The sequence below is a fragment of the Pangasianodon hypophthalmus genome, chromosome 17 (assembly GCF_027358585.1).
Source record: "Pangasianodon hypophthalmus isolate fPanHyp1 chromosome 17, fPanHyp1.pri, whole genome shotgun sequence".
In the NCBI taxonomy this organism is placed as follows: Eukaryota; Metazoa; Chordata; class Actinopteri; order Siluriformes; family Pangasiidae; genus Pangasianodon; species Pangasianodon hypophthalmus.
Window position 1 is genome coordinate 21,314,834 of NC_069726.1, and position 20,280 is coordinate 21,335,113.

Genomic DNA, 20,280 nt, shown 5'->3' on the forward strand with positions numbered 1-20,280 from the left:
TCAGAATTGGGTGGAATTTTTGTGTATTTACTGGAATTTTCTTCCGTGTGAGTTGAACATTAACAGCTTCTGCCAGTTCACCTGAGTTCTGACAGCTGAAATGAGTGTGCGATCTGTGATAATTAACCCTGAGTATCACCCAGTGTGTGTGTGTGTCTCTCTCTCTCTCTCAGTGCCAGGTGCACAGGTGAGGGTTTGAGGCGTGAGGTGTGAGGTGTGTACAGCACGCATGCGCTCGCGCACAAATCAGTATTTGAAGCCGAGTGTGTGAGCAGGTGTGTGTCAGTGTGAGGACGAGTGCTAGAGAATCACAAGTTCGCTCAGCTCAGCTCGGCCACAATGACCTGGGATTATTTCGGCTTCTCCATGGTCCGCAGTGACCAGAAAAATGAGACGGCCATTGCCATCAACAACCCGGCGGATATTTCTGTTATTGTCATCTACTTCGTGGTGGTCTTGGCTGTTGGAGTATGGGTGAGTCCACACGTACACCAGTGATGTATCCACTTTATTTATCTTTCAACTTTCATTGACCAGCGTTTGTGAATTGTTAACCTTATTTCAACAGTGTGCAGCTGGAGAACAAAGCACTGTGATGAAATTGTCCTTTAGATTTAAATAAAAAAGAGTCTTAAAGCTGAAGAGATTATTAACCCTTTAAACTCCCTAAACTTGCATTCTTCACTCCCTACACACAGTACCTTCCTTATTAGTTTCACTGTAAATACTGAATACTGAATCTGCTTTAAGTTAAATACTGAATAAATAAACTACTGTTAACAAAAAAAAATAAAACAAAATACTCGCAACATAGTCTTCTGGTAAGTATTGTAATTAATATTTATAGCATTTTTTTTACTACACTGTATTGAAACATTTAAAACTTTTTTTTTTACAGGACCACACAGCATATTACTGTAAAAAAAAAAAAAAAAAACACCACTGCAATATGCAAATATACATCTTAAATAAATCGTAATTTATATATAAGCAATCTGTTAAAAATGTGTTTATTAAAGCAGTCATTTCATTTCAGGTCAAACAAATGTAAGATGTACAATTATACAATGATCATTTAAAAAAAAAAAATCATAAGAACAAGGGACAGAATCAGTGCGTCACAGTACTGAATACCAAAAAAAAAAAAAAAAAAAACCACACACACAAAGAAAGTAAGCTATGCCAAATGCATGTTATTTCTTGAACTTAATAAAAATGCCTAGAAATGAGTTTAACAGTCTTATATTTGGTTAATTGTGATTTTATAATAAAGAATACTAAATCTATTTGCTTATATTCAAGATGTTTTCTCTTGCTAAAGTGTCAGCCATACATTTTGCAGTGTATCTGGCTAATCTAACATTACCTATCATTGTCTAGCTTTACCTCCTTCTTCACATTGGAGCTTTGGCTTCACTAAAATAACTGAAGCTATCCTTTTTAAAATCAGCACTCAGGATGAAAAAATAACAAAACTAATGAAAGATTAGCCATGAGGTTCATTTGCTGCATCATGTAAATGTCAGATTAACAACCTTTAATTATAAAAAAAAAAAAAAAAAAACAAGGGCTATACTCAGGACAAAGGTCTAAAGGGAAAAAGTGGGGGACGTGTTGGAGATTGTCCAACTGTAAGGAACAGAGTTTTGGCAACTGACTTCCCAACAGTTAAGTTTATTCATCTTATATAAGAATTATAAATAGATACCATGACATGTCATTCAGTATAACAGGTAATAGTTTAAATAAATAAATAAATAGAATTAACACTTTTATCTGCACTACTAGGCCAACAATGACAAACATCACCATCACTGTGGCATTGTCGTGATATGATCTCTGAACTATAGAGAGGACGCTTTTCTGTTGTGCCACTTGGGACTCCATGATATACCATGTGTAACAGAATAAATAAACTGTGAAAACAACATTAGAGCCTGAATTTAAAAAAAAAATTAGACCCCAATATCTATCTATCTATCTATCATTAATTATTATTATTATTATTTTGCAGAAGGCAGTGCTGTAGGATGTGAAAGTGCAGGTTCATGTGGGCGGGTATACGTGATGATCAGATTGTAAGATGGTGCTGAGATCAGGGTTGGATTTGAAGAGGATCTAAATTGATGTTGTTCAATTATTTTAAACAAACAAAAAAAACATTTTCTGAAACTGTCATCCAGCTTCGATGATATCAGATAAGATTTCTATTATTAATGTTTAAATTCCATGCATATTTGGTTTTGTGAGTTTTTTCTGGGCAGTGAAAATGTGTTAATGTAGAAATGCACATTTTTAAAAAGTAATGTAAATAATTGGACATTGTCATGGTGTCAGATCTGCTAGACATAGGTGCTGATTCGCTAATGACTCAGTGCTTATGTGAAAGTTTAGTGAATTTAATGTTCATGTTATGTTCCTCTCTGTAGGCCATGGTGAGGACGAATCGCTCCACGGTCGGTGGATTCTTCTTGGCTGGACGCAGCATGGTGTGGTGGCCGGTAGGTTTCTCCACATACGGATTGCACCTAAAAACCTTGAGTTCATATATACAGTGTGGTTTATTTCACAATATGTCAATCTGCATGCTGAAAAATACACAATCTACATTACACCAAAATTTATCAAATGGAGAAATGGGAAAGCATTGAGAAAGTATTCAGACCTTTTCTTATTTTCCTCATTATGTTACACTGCAGCCTTACCCTAAAATGGATTTAATTTTTTCGCATCAACCTTAAAAAATACTCCATAACAAAAATGGCTAAACATGTTTTTACAAAGTCTATAGAAGAATAAAAAAACTTTAAAATATATCTAATTTATTCAGAAATGTTACTTAATTCAATTTATTTATATACAGTACTTTCATTTTGAGTTCAAAATCTCAGAGTGATTTACATAGAAATGATTCTAATGCTACAAGTTTGGCAAATCTAGATTTGGAGGAGCCTCATTAGCTCCATCACATTGGAAAGGGAATGTTGGGAAATACTGCTATTTTCAGCTATTTTCAGATCTCTCCTTTGGAAGTGACCTTTGGGTTCTTGGTCACTCCCCTAAAAGGTCTTCTACCCTGTTTTCTCAGTTTGGCAGGATGCCAACTTGGTACTTCTGAACTTCTCGAAGTCGTCACTGTGTTCTTTGGTCATCATGTGACTTTTAAAGCTGCAGCAATATTCCAGTTCCCATCTCCAGATCTGTGTCTTGGGAGGGTTACAGGCAAGTCCCCTGACCTCATGGCTTGTCTTGACATTCAGTGTCTTTCCAAATCATGTCCACTTAATTTGATTCATCAGAAGTAAAGATAATCAAGTTGTAGAAACTCAGAAACAGAAACAAGGACATGGTTTGCTCCTGGGGTCTAAAACAGTGACCATTTTCCCAGTCCCTGTTGAAGAAAAGCATCCCAAAACATGATGCTACCCCCACCATGCTTCACCATGGGGCTGGTGTTCTCAGCATGACGAGTAATGTTGAGTTTCTGCCAGATGTAGCACTTTGTGCCAAGGCCATAACATTCAATTTTGGTCTCATCAGACCAAAGAACCTTTTTTTTCCCTTTCTTTTCTTTTAACATTTGTTTTTGGCAAACTCCAAACATTTTTTTTTCAGTAATGGTTTTCTTCTCGCCACTCTACTGTGTGTTTGGGCTAAGGTTGTTCCTGTGAACTGCCTCTCCCATCTGAGCTATGGATCTCTCCAGCTCTTCCATAGTTACCCTTGGCCTCTTGCTTGCTCCTGACTAATGATTTCCTTACCCAGTCACTATTCTTTTGGTGGACTGCCTCTGTTAAGCCATGGTTATGGAGTCATGGGTATGGTATATTCTTAGTATACTAAATCCTGTTTATCCTTTGCATGTTGATGAGGGCAAAAAAATTTATTTAATACATTTTAGAGGAAGCCTAACATAAAATAAAATGAAAAAAAAAAAAAGTGAAGGGATCTAAATAGTTTCTGAATGCACTATATAAATTCAATTTGACTGGGAATAAAACACATTTATACATGTCTGAAAGCACTAAATGCACAAGCTTATCTCTGTTTGAATGAAAGAGAACAACTAGTGAGTGGATATGCCATTCATATCGCTCCAAATCAATGAGCTGCTCAATACAAATCAGAGCATTAGGATGAAAATGCGCCACTGTTTACAACTATCTTTCAGAAATGATGAGCTCTGAGCCAAATGGAGGGAAAAAAGATTTTATGAGGCCATAATGGTCAAGCTGCCTTTCTGAATTCTCAGGCTATATCTGTTTCAGACTCAAGAGACTAAGGCTATAAACTGGTATAGAATAAAACATTTGGGGATGTGCTATTATAGGAAATAATCAGTGATGGGGTGGGGTGATACAGCCTAACAAGAGGCAGAGTTATCACTCTGTTATTACTCAGAAGTTGATTATTTTTCTATAACAGCACATCCCAAAGTGCTTTATTCATCTTATACCACTGCAATTTTCTAATCATTAAGATTCTGATTTTTATTTATGAGGGGATGACATGACATACATTTTATCCATTTATTTTTACACTTAATGTTGTGGAAACAAGTTAGTTCATGTTATCACTTACATTATAGCAGCTATAAACAGTCAGTCCCTCACCAGCCTCTCTTTTCTCTCTCTTCGTAAAGCTGTGGTATATTTGAGTTCCTTTCCTCTTGTCCATGCACCCCTTTTAACCAACACATTGTAAAGTTTTGTAACCTGCACACACATTAGCTGTCTGTTAATTCAATTCAATTCAATTCATTTTTATTTGTATAGCGCTTTTTACAAAGGTCATTGTCTCAAAGCAGCTTTACACAAACAAAAGTAAAGTGAAAAGTGTTAATAATTCAGGTCTATAACCATCTCAGTGATAACTTTTAAATAGCAGTAATTACAACCATTAGCTGATTAAATGATGCAGATACACATACATGCTTGCAGATTATCCCTTACTTAATGATCTAATTGTGACCTTGATCTTGTGAAGACACACCCGAGTGTTGGGATTGCTGAGATTGCTGAGTAAACACGTGTGTTTCTGGTGTAATGATTGTACAGAGTTGTGTAAAATGCCAGTGCTTCTATAATCACTAACTTATTCCCTCCTTCAGATCGGGGCGTCCCTGTTTGCCAGTAACATTGGCAGTGGGCATTTCGTGGGTCTGGCAGGAACCGGGGCCGCTGCAGGAATCGCCATCGGAGGATTTGAATGGAATGTGAGTGCAAGCACTGGAGGTCTAGCTTACTCAAAATCCTTTCCATAAACACAGGCATACCTGCTTCAGATAATATTGAAACACCATCATCTCATTTATAAAGAAATGATTTTAAAAAAATAGTTTGTTTAGAGGTGGTTCAAGGAGGAACTAGCCTATATTATTATCCGCATCACAATCAACTTTCCAGTGAAATTCCACTGTCGATCTTAGGGAGGCGGAGTGTGTGGGGTGAAATGATAACTAATTACCTAAAGAAATAAAGTGATTCTGGTTGTCCAAGATGGCCGCCTCCATAACCTTAGACCACACCTCTACATGATGAAGTTTTGTTCATGTTTATAGATTGTATCCTACATCTGGAATCAGGGTTAAATCTATAAAATGAAATGAAATGTTTGCAGAAATCAACCCTCTCTTCTTTCTACTTTTTTAGGCTCTTGTTATGGTACTCATTCTAGGATGGATCTTCGTGCCCATCTACATCAAGGCAGGGGTAGGCATCTGCTTTGAGTTTATTTATTTAAACTTTTTCCTATCGTTAGAGCTGGATGTAACTGACATATTATGAATTAGACTCTCAGTTATGCTTCAGTCGCACTGGTGTGAATCTGTAATACAGCCTGCAATACAGACTGCATGACCATATATAGACTTTACCCAGCATGTAGCAGATCAGTTCATCTTCAATTCTGCTCTGACATAGACGACTTTGATAACCCTGGATATTTTTAACTGTCTATGTCTGGTCAAAAAGCATCGAGAGTGCAGAGATTATCTCTTATCTTACTGTACTGTCTCTGTTCACCGTGTAGGTTGTCACCATGCCCGAGTATCTGAAGAAGCGTTTCGGAGGTCAACGTATCCGAATCTATCTCTCCGTTCTCTCACTGTTCCTCTACATCTTCACTAAGATCTCTGTGAGTGTGTTAATGTAGCATTTAAAGGAAATGGAGTTCAATCATCAATTTCCATACAATTTCTGTCTTACTACAAACATAGTTCGATCAGCCATGAAGTTTTTTGGTGTATGATGTTTGTTCCCTTAGTTTTGCATTGCAGCTATGAGGATAATGTACTAATGTAACAAGTAATGTATATATTTAAAAAAAAAAACATGCCAAAACATAAACTACTTCCTTTAAAGACACCATTAAGCTATGTATGAGTGCTCAAGGGTTCTTTGAATGGTTAATTTTTCTCAGCTTCCTAAAGGCGTTTTACTTGGAATATTGCTAACACTTTAATTTAAAGTTCAGTAATAAACCATTTATAAACAATTAATATTTTACTAATTAATGATTAATTAATAATCATTTAAGAAATAATTATTCTATAGTTTAAAATACATTTTATATAATATAATAATATTTAGATATAAGGTCAAAATGAATTAAATTATAAAAGTTCAATTAATATATTACTACCAAAGCTAATTAAACAGTGAAAAAAACTGAATCTTTGCAAAGTAGTGAGTCTCAAGGCCTGGAATTGACCTGTTGACCTGTTGATCTGTTAAATATATATATTTTTAAAATTGTTTATTCATTCCACTTTATTTATTTAGTGAACTGAGTATTACTTGATTAACAGTAATCCATTACCAACCCTTAAATTAAGGTGTTAGCAGAAACCTTTGGTTTAAGGATTCCCTAGAGAAACAAACAACAACCTTTAAGGGTGCTAGAGGGTATAAATGATCATAAGAATCAATTACATCTTTCAGCTACAATTCCACCTTCAAATATTCTCATATACTCATGCTGCAGTCCATTGTACTCAGAGCTTGGAAAGTTTCAAGTCAATTTTCCTGAGTTCTGATCTAAACATTTTTCAGTGCTCATCTCTGAAAAACATGGATGCCCAGAGCAAGGTTATATTTATATGGCTAGCCTCTGAATTATATAAGCATACTGTATAAAGAAGATCTGCATGAATTATTTCTGTGTGATTAACAATGAAAAATGACATGGCAAGATAGGTCTTGTTCATTTTTGCTCATAAAAATGATCTGTCATGATGCTCTTATCGTGTTAGTAAAATTGGGCTGAAATCAAAGGAATTCCAGTACAAATCTAAACTTACAAATGCTACATACACTGATCAGCCATAACATTAAAACCACTGACAGGTGAAGTGAATAACATTGATTACAATGGCACCTGGCAAGGGCTGGGCTATATTAGGCAGCACTGACCATTCAGTTCTCGAAGTTGATGTGCTGGAAGCAGGAAAAATGAGCAAGCGTAAAGATCTGAGTGACTTTGACAAGGGCCAAATTGCGACGGCTAGAAGACTAGGTCAGAACATCCCCAAAACAGCAGGTCTTGTGGGGTGTTCCCGGTATGCGAATGTACTATGGGAAGAAGGCAAGCTGGCGGAGGCAGTGTGATGCTCTGGGCAATGTTCTGCTGGGAAACCTTGGGTCCTGGCATTCATTTGGATGTTACTTTGACATGTACAACCTACCAAAACATTGCTGCAGACCAAATACACCCCTTCATGGTAATGGTGTCCCCTTATGGCAGAGGCCTCTTTCAGCAGGATAATGCACCCTGCCACACTGCAAAAATTGTTCAGGAATGGTTTGAGGAACATGACAAAGTGTTCAAGGTGTTGACTTGGCCTTGTGGAGTCCATGCCTCGACGGGTCAGAGCTGTTTTGGCTGCACAAGGGGGACCTACACAATATTAGGCAGGTGGTTTTAATGTTATAGCTGATCAATGCATCAAATAAAATTTAAGTTTCATTAAGTAGAAAATGATGTAAATGACTGTGTACTGCCATGTTGTTGTGACATCAGGTGGAGGCGGATGGAGTTCCTGAATTGGAGTTTCTGAGTTAAATAACCATTCCATTACAGTTTTCTGTGTCTGAAGTTGGGTTTTTCCACTGTCTGAGAACAATGGATTGCAGCATTTTATCAAATGAAAAAGAAAGAAAAAAAAAAAGAAAAAGATGAAAATAATGCTCAGGCATTCAGCTAAATGGAAAAGTCATGTTTATAGATGACAGTAAGTCCATCTGTGTCCTAAACCACATCAGCAAATAGTCTGAGGCAGATTGTGGGTGACATAGACTTCCATTACTTGTTAGCAACATTAGCCTCATAGCTCTAGTGCAAAACTAACGAAACAAACATCAGTGATCAATAAGTCTTAGCTAAGTGACTACATTTGAACCTCCTCAAAAATAAACATGTAATGTCTCTCCACCAGGCGGACATGTTCTCTGGAGCCATCTTCATTAACCAGGCTTTGAAAATGAACATCTACTTGGCTGTTGTCATGCTGCTGATCATAACAGCACTCTACACCATCACAGGTGCGTCTCTTATACACAATCTGTCTCACGATAAACACATGTCGCTCTGAGACAGTGCTCTCTCGCTCTCTTACCCCTTAATCAGCTCATTGAGGGGCTGATGATTAGCGAATGAGCTGAGGAAGGTGCATTAGGCGTGCCCTCAGGAAACTTTGAGATCAGAATAATGCACTCTCTTATCTCCTGAGTGAAGTGTACAGTGCACAGAGAGTAAAGTCCAGCAGTTGTTATTCAGATCGTTTTCAGAAGAAGGGCTTTTGATGAGGAAGACATGAGCCTGATAGTACACCATATCTGAGGCATTAGGGCTAATTGCCCATGTGCTCTGATAAGCTGGGACCCCATGTGATCTAAGCTTTTGCTTTCAGTGTAAGTCACCTACAGGAATAGTATTCACCACTGGCCATTTTAAAACAAGGAATAACACACATGGTGGTGGTGCTGTTAGAAGAAAAATAATGAATGATGCAATGGTGTGATGAAGCAGAGTTACTGTTACCACCTCAAAGTTTCTGAAAAGAGCACATCCTGTAGTGGTTTAATTCTTCTTATACCACAGCAATTTGCAGACATTTACAATTTTATTAATTAATATTGTACTTTTTATCCATTTATAGTTACATTTAACATTGTGTAATGTCCACAAAACAAATCACTTATAGTATAGCAGCTATAAGCAGTTGTTCCGTCACCAGCCTTGTCTCGTTACATAGAAACTGCAAAGCGTAAACCAGAAATGCTAAATAAACATCTCCTTGCAGAAAAGTCAACAGGGAGCAAATGTTTAAGATGTCCTGCTCTAAAGAACATTTTCTGGCATGTTTGTTTGAAGAGTATTCAGTCAGTGATTTAAGTTGAGGAGACACATCAGTATTTCCACGGGGAAAGTTCTCAGTATTCAGAATCGGGTTACGCAGCTGTTTTGCTCGATTTGAGTTTTGAAGTTTTCTAGATTTTAGCCTTTAAGTTCTATAAAAATTGTGCGACAGAGATTTACGAACCTGAGCACCGTCAGCTGGACAGTGAGTCAAAGCACAGTTTCTAAAGCGTTAATAAGTGTGTGTTAATGAGCGTCTGGTAATGAGCATTTGTTAATGAGCGTGTGTTAGCGAGTGTGTTAATGAGTGCAAGTTATGAGCGCATGTTAATGAGCATGTGTTAATGAGCACATGTTTATAAGTGTGTGTTAATGAGTGCATGTTAATGAGTGTGTGTTAATGAGCGTGTGTTAATGAACGTGTGTTAGCAAGTGTGTTAATGAGTGCATGTTAATGAGCACATGTTAATGGGCATGTGTTAATGAGCGTGTGTTAATGAGCACATGTTGATCAGTGTGTGTTAATGAGCAGGTCAATGAGCACATGTTAATAAGTGTGTGTTAATGAGCGCATGTTAATGAGCACGTGTTAATGAGTGTGTGTTAATGAATGTGTGTTCATGCAGGTGGTCTCGCCGCAGTTATTTACACAGACACACTGCAGACCATCATCATGGTGGTGGGATCCTTCATCCTCATGGGCTTCGGTGAGTGAACACCACACACACACACACATACACACATACACGCAGACACACAGACACACACACATTTTGGCTTTCTCTCTCTGTGTGACTCTCTTTCTCTGTCTGCATCCATTCTCTCTGTGTCTGTCTCTTCCTTTCTGTCTCTATCTTTTTGTCCATCATCCAACATCGTTTTCTCAAAACACTATTTCTCTTTTGTACCTTCTCTCCCTTTCTGTCTACTATCCAATCTGTCTTTTCCAAACTCTCTCTCTCTCTCTCTCTCTCTCTCTCTCTCTCTCACACACACACACATCTTATCTTACTTCTTCTTTCCCTCTCTCCCCTTTTCTATTTATTGGTTTATTGTCCAATCGGTTTTTCCCTAAACTCTCTCCATCCTTATTGTTCTCTCGGTTTCCTGTCTATCTCTTCCTTTCTTTCTTATGCCTTATCTTTTTTGTCTATCCTCCAACATGGCTTTTTCCATAATTTATCTCTGTGTCCATTATCCAACATGTCTTTTTCTCTATCTCTTCTTCTCCTCCAACTCTCTCCTTCTATCTATTGCTCCCCATCTTTTCCCAAACATTTTATTTCTTTCTTTCTTTCTTCATCTTGTCCTTTTCTCTTGTCCATTATCCAACCTGTCTTTTCATAAACTCTATCTCTCTTTCTCACTATACATCCCTCTTTATCCATCATCCAAACTGTCTTGTCCTAAACTCTATCTCTCCTTCTCTCAATCTCTCTTTTTTGCCATCATCCAACCTGTGCTTTCCCAAACTCTTTCTCTCTCATTTCTTTTTTTACTCACTTCCTTTCCCTCTGGATATGTCACTTTATTTTTCTGCATTGACTTTTCCACAATGCTTTACTTCCCCTCCTTTTTCTCTCCTCCACCTCACTATCTGTCCATCATTTCCATCTTTTCCCTTTGTTTTTTTTTTCATTATCAAAACAGTCCTTTCTGAACCTGCCTCTCTGTGTGCAGCATTTGAGAAGGTGGGAGGATATGAGGGTCTGCAGGACAAGTACATGCAGGCCATTCCCTCTGTCGTGGGGAACTACAGTGAGAACTGTTACACTCCTCGTGCCGACTCCTTCCACATCTTCAGAGATGCGCTGACCGGGGATATGCCATGGCCCGGCCTCATCTTTGGCCTCACCATCCAGGCAGGCTGGTACTGGTGCACGGATCAGGTACTTCTCACTTACACACACACACACACACACATACACACACACAAATTCCTTATCATTGGACTCTGAGACTGAACAGAATGTTGAGTGTCTCGTTTTAGCTTGAGCGAGTCCTAAATTAGACAGTCATGCCTTCTGGGACACTCATAAAGAAGATTAGATAAACCGTCAGGCATGACAGGACCTGACTCAAGAAAAGGACGAAATACTCAAACACACACACACACACACACACACACACACACACATGCACACACACTCGCCCTGAGCATCAGTGACACAGTATACTATGATCATCTGCATACACAGTAATTGTGTCAATTGTTGTCATGTGGGGCTTTTTAAAAATGTTTTAAAATTTTATACCACAGTACTGTTGAACTCTCCATTCTGATTGGCCAAGAGGTGTTGATTAATTTCCTATAACAGCAGCTCTGACAGTAATTCAAACCACAGGATTATATTAATGTGCTCGTTCTAATATGTTATCATTTCTATAGTAACACCTTACACAGGGACTTGTACAGTGGACGTTCTACATAAACTGATTTAAAAAAATGTGTATTCGTTGATATGGTGACGTTTTCTGCAAGGAGATGTTATGGAAGGAGTCTCCAGTGTCAGTGCTTTGTAACCGTCAGAGGTAGAGCTGCAAGTTTTCTGACACAGAAACTGTTCAAGGTTTTGCGGTTTCTCACTAAACACATAGTTGAATTAAGGGTTTATTTTCTGGGATTTTTCTGTTTTTCTTATATTTTGCTGGAGTTAGTTTTATTAGTATTCTTACATGGCTCATATATAAAATGACATACCTGAAAATACTACAAATACACTGAGTTAAGTCAGCTCATAAAGTGTCATAACAGCTTTATGTCAAGAAAAATCTACATGACTCAACTCTAACTTTGTTTAATCTCAATTTAACATGAATATCGATGTCAGCAATCTTTATGACTCTCTTTCTCTCTTGCCTGTTGGAATAATCCTGTAGTTATGTCAGCTGTTATGAAGGGCTTATGTAGGTGTCAGGTGTTACCCAGTGTTATTTCTTACAGTATATATAGTGATTTATTTAGAAGTAAACAGAGCGTCTCTGCGTGCAGGTGATCGTCCAGCGCTGTCTCTCTGCTAAGAACATGTCCCATGTGAAGGCCGGCTGCATCCTGTGTGGCTACCTCAAACTCCTACCCATGTTCCTCATGGTGCTCCCTGGCATGATCAGCAGAGTGCTCTACCCAGGTCAGACCTCTGTGCGTGTGAGTGTGTGTGTGTGTGTGCGCATGACAGAGACTGCATTAGATTAGACGTCCTCACCATACCTCTATAGCACTGTTTGTGTGTTTGTGGTTGTGCATTAGCATATATGCACCATTTTTTTTATCCGTTTTATCTTTAAGCGCATTTTATATATTTTATATTTAGGATTTTACACATTTTATATTTAAGATATCTTATAAGAATTAGATATGAAGTGACAAAAACTGCAGTATTGTTTGTGACTTAGAGACTTGCCATAATAACTGTTAGCTAACTGCTGCAAATGCTAGCTAGCTAGTCATTTAAGATAGCCTGACTAGCCAGGTTTATATTTATAGCTATAAAACAGTGTCATAAGATTTTTGGCAATTATCTGTAATACTTATTATTACTTCAATTTCTGTTAATCCTATTTAAAATGTTATCTTTGATATTTTCTAATGAAATTTTTAAATAATACAAGAAATAGGAACATCTTGATTCCTAGTACAATGCCATTTTTGTTTTGGACTCTTCTGTATATGTGTATAAAGATGATTGTGTGATTGTGTCATATTTATCGTGGAGTTTGTGTGATTTTTCTGATGTTTTCTGTCCTTCGCGCTGCAGACGAGGTGGCGTGTGTGGTTCCTGAGTTATGTAAACAGTACTGCGACACTGAGGTGGGCTGCACCAACATCGCCTACCCCAAACTGGTGGTGGAACTCATGCCTAACGGTGAGCATCAGATGGTCCACACTTCCTCTTTTAGCCTTTTGATTCAGTGAAATTCTGATTACTGATATTTATACCACAGCACTGTTGATTTGTCAATTCTAATTGGCCAGAAGGTGTTGATTACTTTTCTATTACAGCAGCTACCTTTTTGTAATGGAAGTAATGAGTGAATGGCTCTTTATAGCTTCTATAACGTAAGTGATAACAGGAACTAACTTGTTTCAGGGTCATTCCACCACATTAAATGTAACAGCAAATGGATAAAAAGCATGACATATCCTTGCTTAATAAATAAAAATTGTAATTGTTTGCAAATGGCTGTGGTAGAAGAGGAATTAAACACTGCTGTTATTGTAAAATAATTAACTTCAAGGTAGTAATAGAACCTCATCATTGATTATATTTCTAAAACAGCACTCCCCATTGTGTTTATTCCTTACTTAACATATATTATAACTGTTTGACATCTGTTAATGGCATCTCTGTTAGCACAGGTACTTGTTTTTTGTTTATACTTTTTATTCATTTGTGATTTGCTGTAACTCTTACACTTCACTCAGTATATACTGTATATTTGTGTGTGTGTGTGTGTGTGTGTAGGTCTCAGGGGTCTGTTGCTCTCTGTCATGCTGGCTTCTCTGATGAGCTCCCTCACCTCCATCTTTAACAGCTCCAGCACGCTCTTCACCATGGACATCTATGCCAAAATCCGCCAGAAAGCCTCTGAAAAGGAGCTCATGATCGCTGGCAGGTAAACACTCACACACACACACACACACACACACACAATTTCATGTATATCATGATACTTTCCTATAGTTTACATAAAAAAAATACAGATTATTGATTTGTTGGACTTAATGCTGCCTCTGAAACACACTCTGAAACACACACACACACGCAAAATAAGTGTCATATAACTGTTAGAGAACATTACATACATTACCAAGATGCATTGTTTAAAAAAAGGGAATGAAAGCAATAAGCAATTTTTTTTAACTTTTACATCACAGTATATATATATATATATATATATATATATATATATATATATATATATATATATATATATATATATATATATATATATATATATATACACACTATATTACCAAAAGTATTCGGTCACCCATCCAAATGATCAGAATCAGGTGTCCTAATCACTTGGCCTGGCCACAGGTGTATAAAATCAAGCACTTAGGCATGCAGACTGTTTTTACAAACATTTGTGAAAGAATGGGCCGCTCACAGGAGCTCAGTGAATTCCAGCGTGGAACTGTCATAGGATGCCACCTGTGCAACAAATCCAGTCGTGAAATTTCCTCGCTCCTAAATATTCCACAGTCAACTGTCAGCTTTATCATAACAAAATGGAAGAGTTTGGGAACAACAGCAACTCAGCCACGAAGTGGTAGGCCACGTAAACTGACGGAGAGGGGTCAGCGGATGCTGAAGCGCATAGTGCAAAGAGGTCGTCGACTTTCTTCACAGTCAATTGCTACAGAGCTCCAAACTTCATGTGACCTTCAGATTAGCCCAAGTACAGTACGCAGAGAGCTTCATGGAATGGGTTTCCATGGCCGAGCAGCTGCATCCAAGCCACACATCACCAAGTGCAATGCAAAGCGTCGGATGCAGTGGTGTAAAGCACGCTGCCACTGGACTCTAGAGCAGTGGAGACGCGTTCTCTGGAGTGATGAATCACGCTTTTCCATCTGGCAATCTGATGGACGAGTCTGGGTTTGGAGGTTGCCAGGAGAACGGTACATTTCGGTCTGCATTGTGCTGAGTGTGAAATTTGGTGGGGGAGGAATTATGGTGTGGGGTTGTTTTTCAGGAGTTGGGCTTGGCCCCTTAGTTCCAGTGAAAGGAACTTTGAATGCTTCAGGATACCAAAACATTTTGGACAATTCCATGCTCCCAACCTTGTGGGAACAGTTTGGAGCGGGCCTCTTCCTCTTCCAACATGACTGTGCACCAGAGCACAAAGCAAGGTCCATAAAGACATGGATGACAGAGTCTGGTGTGGATGAACTTGACTGGCCTGCACAGAGTCCTGACCTGAACCCGATAGAACACCTTTGGGATGAATTTGAGCGGAGACTGAGAGCCAGGCCTTCTCGACCAACATCAGTGTGTGACCTCACCAATGCGCTTTTGGAAGAATGGTCAAAAATTCCTATAAACACGCTCCTCAACCTTGTGGACAGCCTTCCCAGAAGAGTTGAAGCTGTAATAGCTGCAAAAGGTGGACCGACATCATATTGAACCCTATGGGTTAGGAATGGGATGGCACTTAAGTTCATATGTGAGTCAAGGCAGGTGACCGAATACTTTTGGTAATATAGTGTATATATATATATATATATATATACACACACACAGACACACACAGAGTGACTATAAAAGCGACCAGCTCCTGAATCGAAGATGTAAAATATATTAAATAAGTTACAATAATAATAGAATAATAAAAATAAGTTTAAAATGTGACTATATTTGTAAAGTAAAATGGCTCTAAAGAAACAATGCTGTCTGTTTGTGTGTATGTTTTGAAACTGTGATGTGTGATGCACTTCCTTTTAAAGAAATGTGTGTATGTATGTTGTGTGTGTGTGTGTGTGTGTGTGTGTGTGCGTGCGTGCATAGGTTGTTCATGTTGGTCCTGATCGGCATCAGCATTGCATGGATTCCCATCGTCCAGACGGCTCAGAGTGGACAGCTCTTCGACTACATCCAGTCTGTAACGAGTTACTTAGCTCCGCCCATCGCCGCCGTCTTCACACTTGCCATATTCTGCAAGAGAGTTAATGAACCGGTCAGTTCCACATCACTTCGCCTCACTTGCCTGCTTTTAGTCAAGCTTGTACTCTCACACTCCTTCTACAGATATGCATTATAGCTCAATATTCTGATTGGAGTAAAAAAAATACATACATATATATTTGAAATATTTAAACTCTGTCTTTACTTCGGTAAAGGTAAGTTCAGGTAAATATTTCTAGGCTTCTAATTTTGTAACTCCAAGAGACAGCTTCATAAACTATAATTTTTTTTGTTTTAATGGGTGTGGTGTAATATTCTAATGAACACACTTGATTGACAGCTCTCACTCCCAGCCATATAAAGCAGAATTGATCATATGAGTGAAGGATAAAATTTTTTTGATAACTGAAATAAAAACAGTTCCTGGTTGTGGGTTCATGTTGCGTATTTGTGCGTGACCTGCCACTTCTCTCACTCAGGGTGCGTTTTACGGCATGCTGATCGGTTTGGCCATCGGTCTGTCACGAATGATCACAGAGTTTGTGTATGGAACAGGAAGCTGTGCGAATCCCAGCAACTGTCCCACCATCATCTGCGGCGTGCACTACCTCTACTTCAGCCTGATCCTGTACGGAGTGTCCCTTGTGTTGGTGATAGGCATCTCACTCATGACCAAACCCATCGATGACAAGCATGTAAGCAACACACACACAGAAAATTAATGTCATAAAACACACATTACCATTGTTTAAAAAAAGGAAATTATATATATATATATATATATATATATATATATATATATATATATATATATACCTTTTATACCACAGCACTGTTGAATTCTGGATTCTGATTGCTCAGAAGGTGTCGATTAATTTTTTTTTTTATACCAGCAGCTATGACAGTAGTGCAGCTGGAAATCTCAGGTTTATATTAATGCACTCGTCCTAATACGTTAACGTTTCTATAGTAACAACTTACACGATGGATGTTCAACGTTAACTGATTAAAACCATGAGTAATTGTTGATTTGGTGAGTGTTTTCTATGAAGAAAGTGTTTATTTAGCAGTTATGGAAGGAGTCTCCAGGGTTTTGTAACAGGGTTTTGTAACAGTCAGAGGTAAAGCTGTAACTTTAGGTTTTACATTTTTATCTTCACCCGTTTCTTGGTAACATGACAAGCTGCATTTTTTTTTTAAACTTTTCTTTTAAGAGAGAGAAATAAAAGGAGGGTGATGAGGGAACATCTGTTTATAGCTGCTATAATGTAAGTGAGAACAGGAACTAAATTGTCTTGAGGACATTCCACAACATTAACTGTAACTATAAAGGGATAGAAAAGGGATAAAAGCTGAGAATGACATGTCATTCTTTAATGAATTGAAAATTGTAATCGCTGGCAAATTGCTGTGGTATAAGAGGAATAAGAGGAATAAAACACTTTCGGGATGTGCTGTTATTGGAAATTAATAACACTTCAGGGTGGCAACAGAAACTCTGCTTGACATCAGGTCTCCTTACACCACCTTGTCATTGATCATTTTCCTATAACATCACGCTCCCAGATGTTTTATTCCTTATGTGATATAATTGTTAAATTGTGAACTTCTTATTACTTAATTATTAATAATTAGTTACCAAATTAAATTAAAGTGTTACCAGAGACTTCGGGATGGTAAAAGTAACTCTGTTTCAACACATGACCCCACTGTTGATTATTTTCTTATAACATCATGACCTCACGTGTTTTATTCCTAACACCAACCGTAACTATATTTGTTACACTGCTATAAATGCAGTGCTGTGTTCGTACACTGTGTGTGTACATGGCGTCTATATTTTATGCTATGTGTTGTTTCGTGTTGTAGCTGTACAGGTTGTGTTGGAGTTTACGGAACAGTAAAGAGGAGAGGATCGACCTGGATGCTGATGAATGGATCGAGAACCAGGATGACAGCGACATGGACATGGACGGTAAGATGGACAGACATGCACAAAAATGCATTTATTATTTACTCATTATTATTATTTATTACTCATTATGCATTATTATTTATTCATAAACCCTAGTTTATATGTCGGTGGTTGGGATGACTCCATGATAACATAAATAACAAAAAAATGATAAAACGTGAACAGATATTTAGCTGCAATCTGCAGAAATGTTAGGATTTCTAAGCACATGCGTAAGCTTACTTTATATAATGTTTATAAAAATTAACATAAGAGCATGTCAGGTCTGCAGTTTAGTCCCGCCCTCTTGTTTTCTACTGGCTCACAAGACTAAGGCTCATGAATTCACAGATCAAAGTTCACCTAGATAAAGTTGATATGAAGTGAAAGTAACTGTTACTGGTTAAAAAAAGTCATCTTTCATGTCCCATGTCTCTTCCTCTTCAGTGAAACACCTTTTCATTCGATCAGACTGTTGCTTTAGCTGAAAGTTTTCAGGTGTCTCTCTGTTGATGTTGTAGCAAGGAGTCAAAAATTTTAAATGCTACGGCTAAACCATGTGACAGCGTTGTTTTAAGCCAGGGGTTCCCAAACTTTTTAGGCAAATGATCCCAAGTGGACATTATGATTTTCCTGCAACTTCAAGCCTTGACAACCCTGCATTTTTTTTTTCATTTCCAGATTTATAATGTAGGACCATTGTAACATTTGAACATTTTATTATGTTAGTAATGCGGAGAGGGCACACTTGCTTGGTGGTTAGCATGTTGGGGGTTCGTATCCTGCCTCCGCCTTGTGTGCACAGAGTTTGCACGTAGTTTGCATGTTCTCCCTGTATTTTGGGGGCTTCCTAAAGGTACTCCGGTTTCCTCCCCCAGTCCAAAGACATGCATTGTAGGCTGATTGGCATTTCCAAATTGTCCGTAGTGCGTGATTGTGCCCTGCAATGGGATCCACCCCATTCATGGTGTCCCCAGCCTTGTGCCCTAAGTTCCATGGAATAGTTTCCTGAATTGGGATAAGTTCCTGAATTGTTGACCCAGGGAATCAGGATGTGCATCTGAATAACCAAATAGCTCACTGTACTGTTATCACAACACATTTTTCATTCCAGTGCTAATTTTGATAAGTAATGATAGTGTACTCAGACATTTTAGACATTTTAGTGTCTGTGTTTAAGTCCTCATGTGAATGTCGAACCCTGTAGAATCCAAGGCAGACCCCAGCTGTTGGAGAAAGGCCTACAACTGGTTCTGTGGCTTTGATCAGAAAAAAGCACCAAAGCTTTCCAAAGAGGAGGAGGCCGAGCTGAAGAAGCAGCTCACGGACACGTCCGAGAAGCCGCTGTGGAGGAACGTAGTGAACGCCAACGCCATCATCCTTCTGTGTGTGTGCGTCTTCTTCCACGGCTTCTTCGGCTAAACAACTGTACAGTACTCAGGTGCATGTGGAAATAAATTCATTTTGGTAACACTTTCTATGAAGGCTATATATATATATATATATATATATATATATATATATATATATATATATATATATATATATATATATATATATAAAATGTTGGTAACACAGTATGTTGACATTATACATACATATAGTTAAAATCATTTATAAAAAAATGCCTTGCACTTTATATCAATGTTTATTTTATGTTATGAATTGTTAGTATAATGCATCGCATGTAGTGTTTGTAATGGATTATAACAGTTTATTAACAGTGTAAATATTATATATAAAATTGTTAAATGAAATTATTTAAGTCTTCTTATTAATTAATTAGTTAATTAATTAATGTGTTACTTTAAATTAAAATTAATTACTTGGATAATGAAATATTAAATATTAAATTTTGAGTAATCAATAAATTCAATAATTAAAAAATAATTTGTTTTTTATTTAATAATTGATTACTACTATAAATATATTATTAATACAGTATGTTATTAACTAAAGTGTAATTTTGGGCTTGATTCAATTGTGAGAAATGTAATATTATAAATGTAATAATTATTGTTTAAAATCTCTCAGAGCACATTAATCCTACATATTAATAAATAAATTATAATTTTAGTAATAACATATTTTATGCAAATGTGGTACTACACATACTACAAAATGTATCAGTATGTTATACGATTCAATGCACAAGACATTGCTGTAAAGTGTGATACATTTTCATAATTAATCATAACAATATGTATAAAGTCTATAAGTGTATTATAACATGTTAACATGTTATGGATATATTTATAGCTCATTATAGTTATGGCCTTTATAAAGAGTGTTAGCAGCAATGTATTATTCTACATGTACAAATGAGGGATTGCTAGAAAT

General features: G+C 37.4%; 1 protein-coding gene across 1 annotated transcript; it reads left to right on the top strand.

The window, feature by feature from the left end:
• The first annotated feature begins 190 nt into the window (after positions 1–190).
• slc5a1 (solute carrier family 5 member 1) lies at positions 191–19,437 on the top strand. The gene is made up of 15 exons (XM_026942754.3): positions 191–474; positions 2,430–2,501; positions 5,111–5,215; positions 5,652–5,711; positions 6,031–6,135; positions 8,435–8,540; positions 9,984–10,064; positions 11,038–11,246; positions 12,350–12,485; positions 13,113–13,220; positions 13,821–13,971; positions 15,870–16,038; positions 16,466–16,681; positions 17,856–17,961; positions 19,148–19,437. The coding sequence occupies exons 1-15, from the start codon at positions 340–342 to the stop codon at positions 19,360–19,362; spliced, it is 1,974 nt and encodes a 657-aa protein (XP_026798555.1). The 5' UTR covers positions 191–339; the 3' UTR covers positions 19,363–19,437.
• Positions 19,438–20,280: the final 843 nt, after the last annotated feature.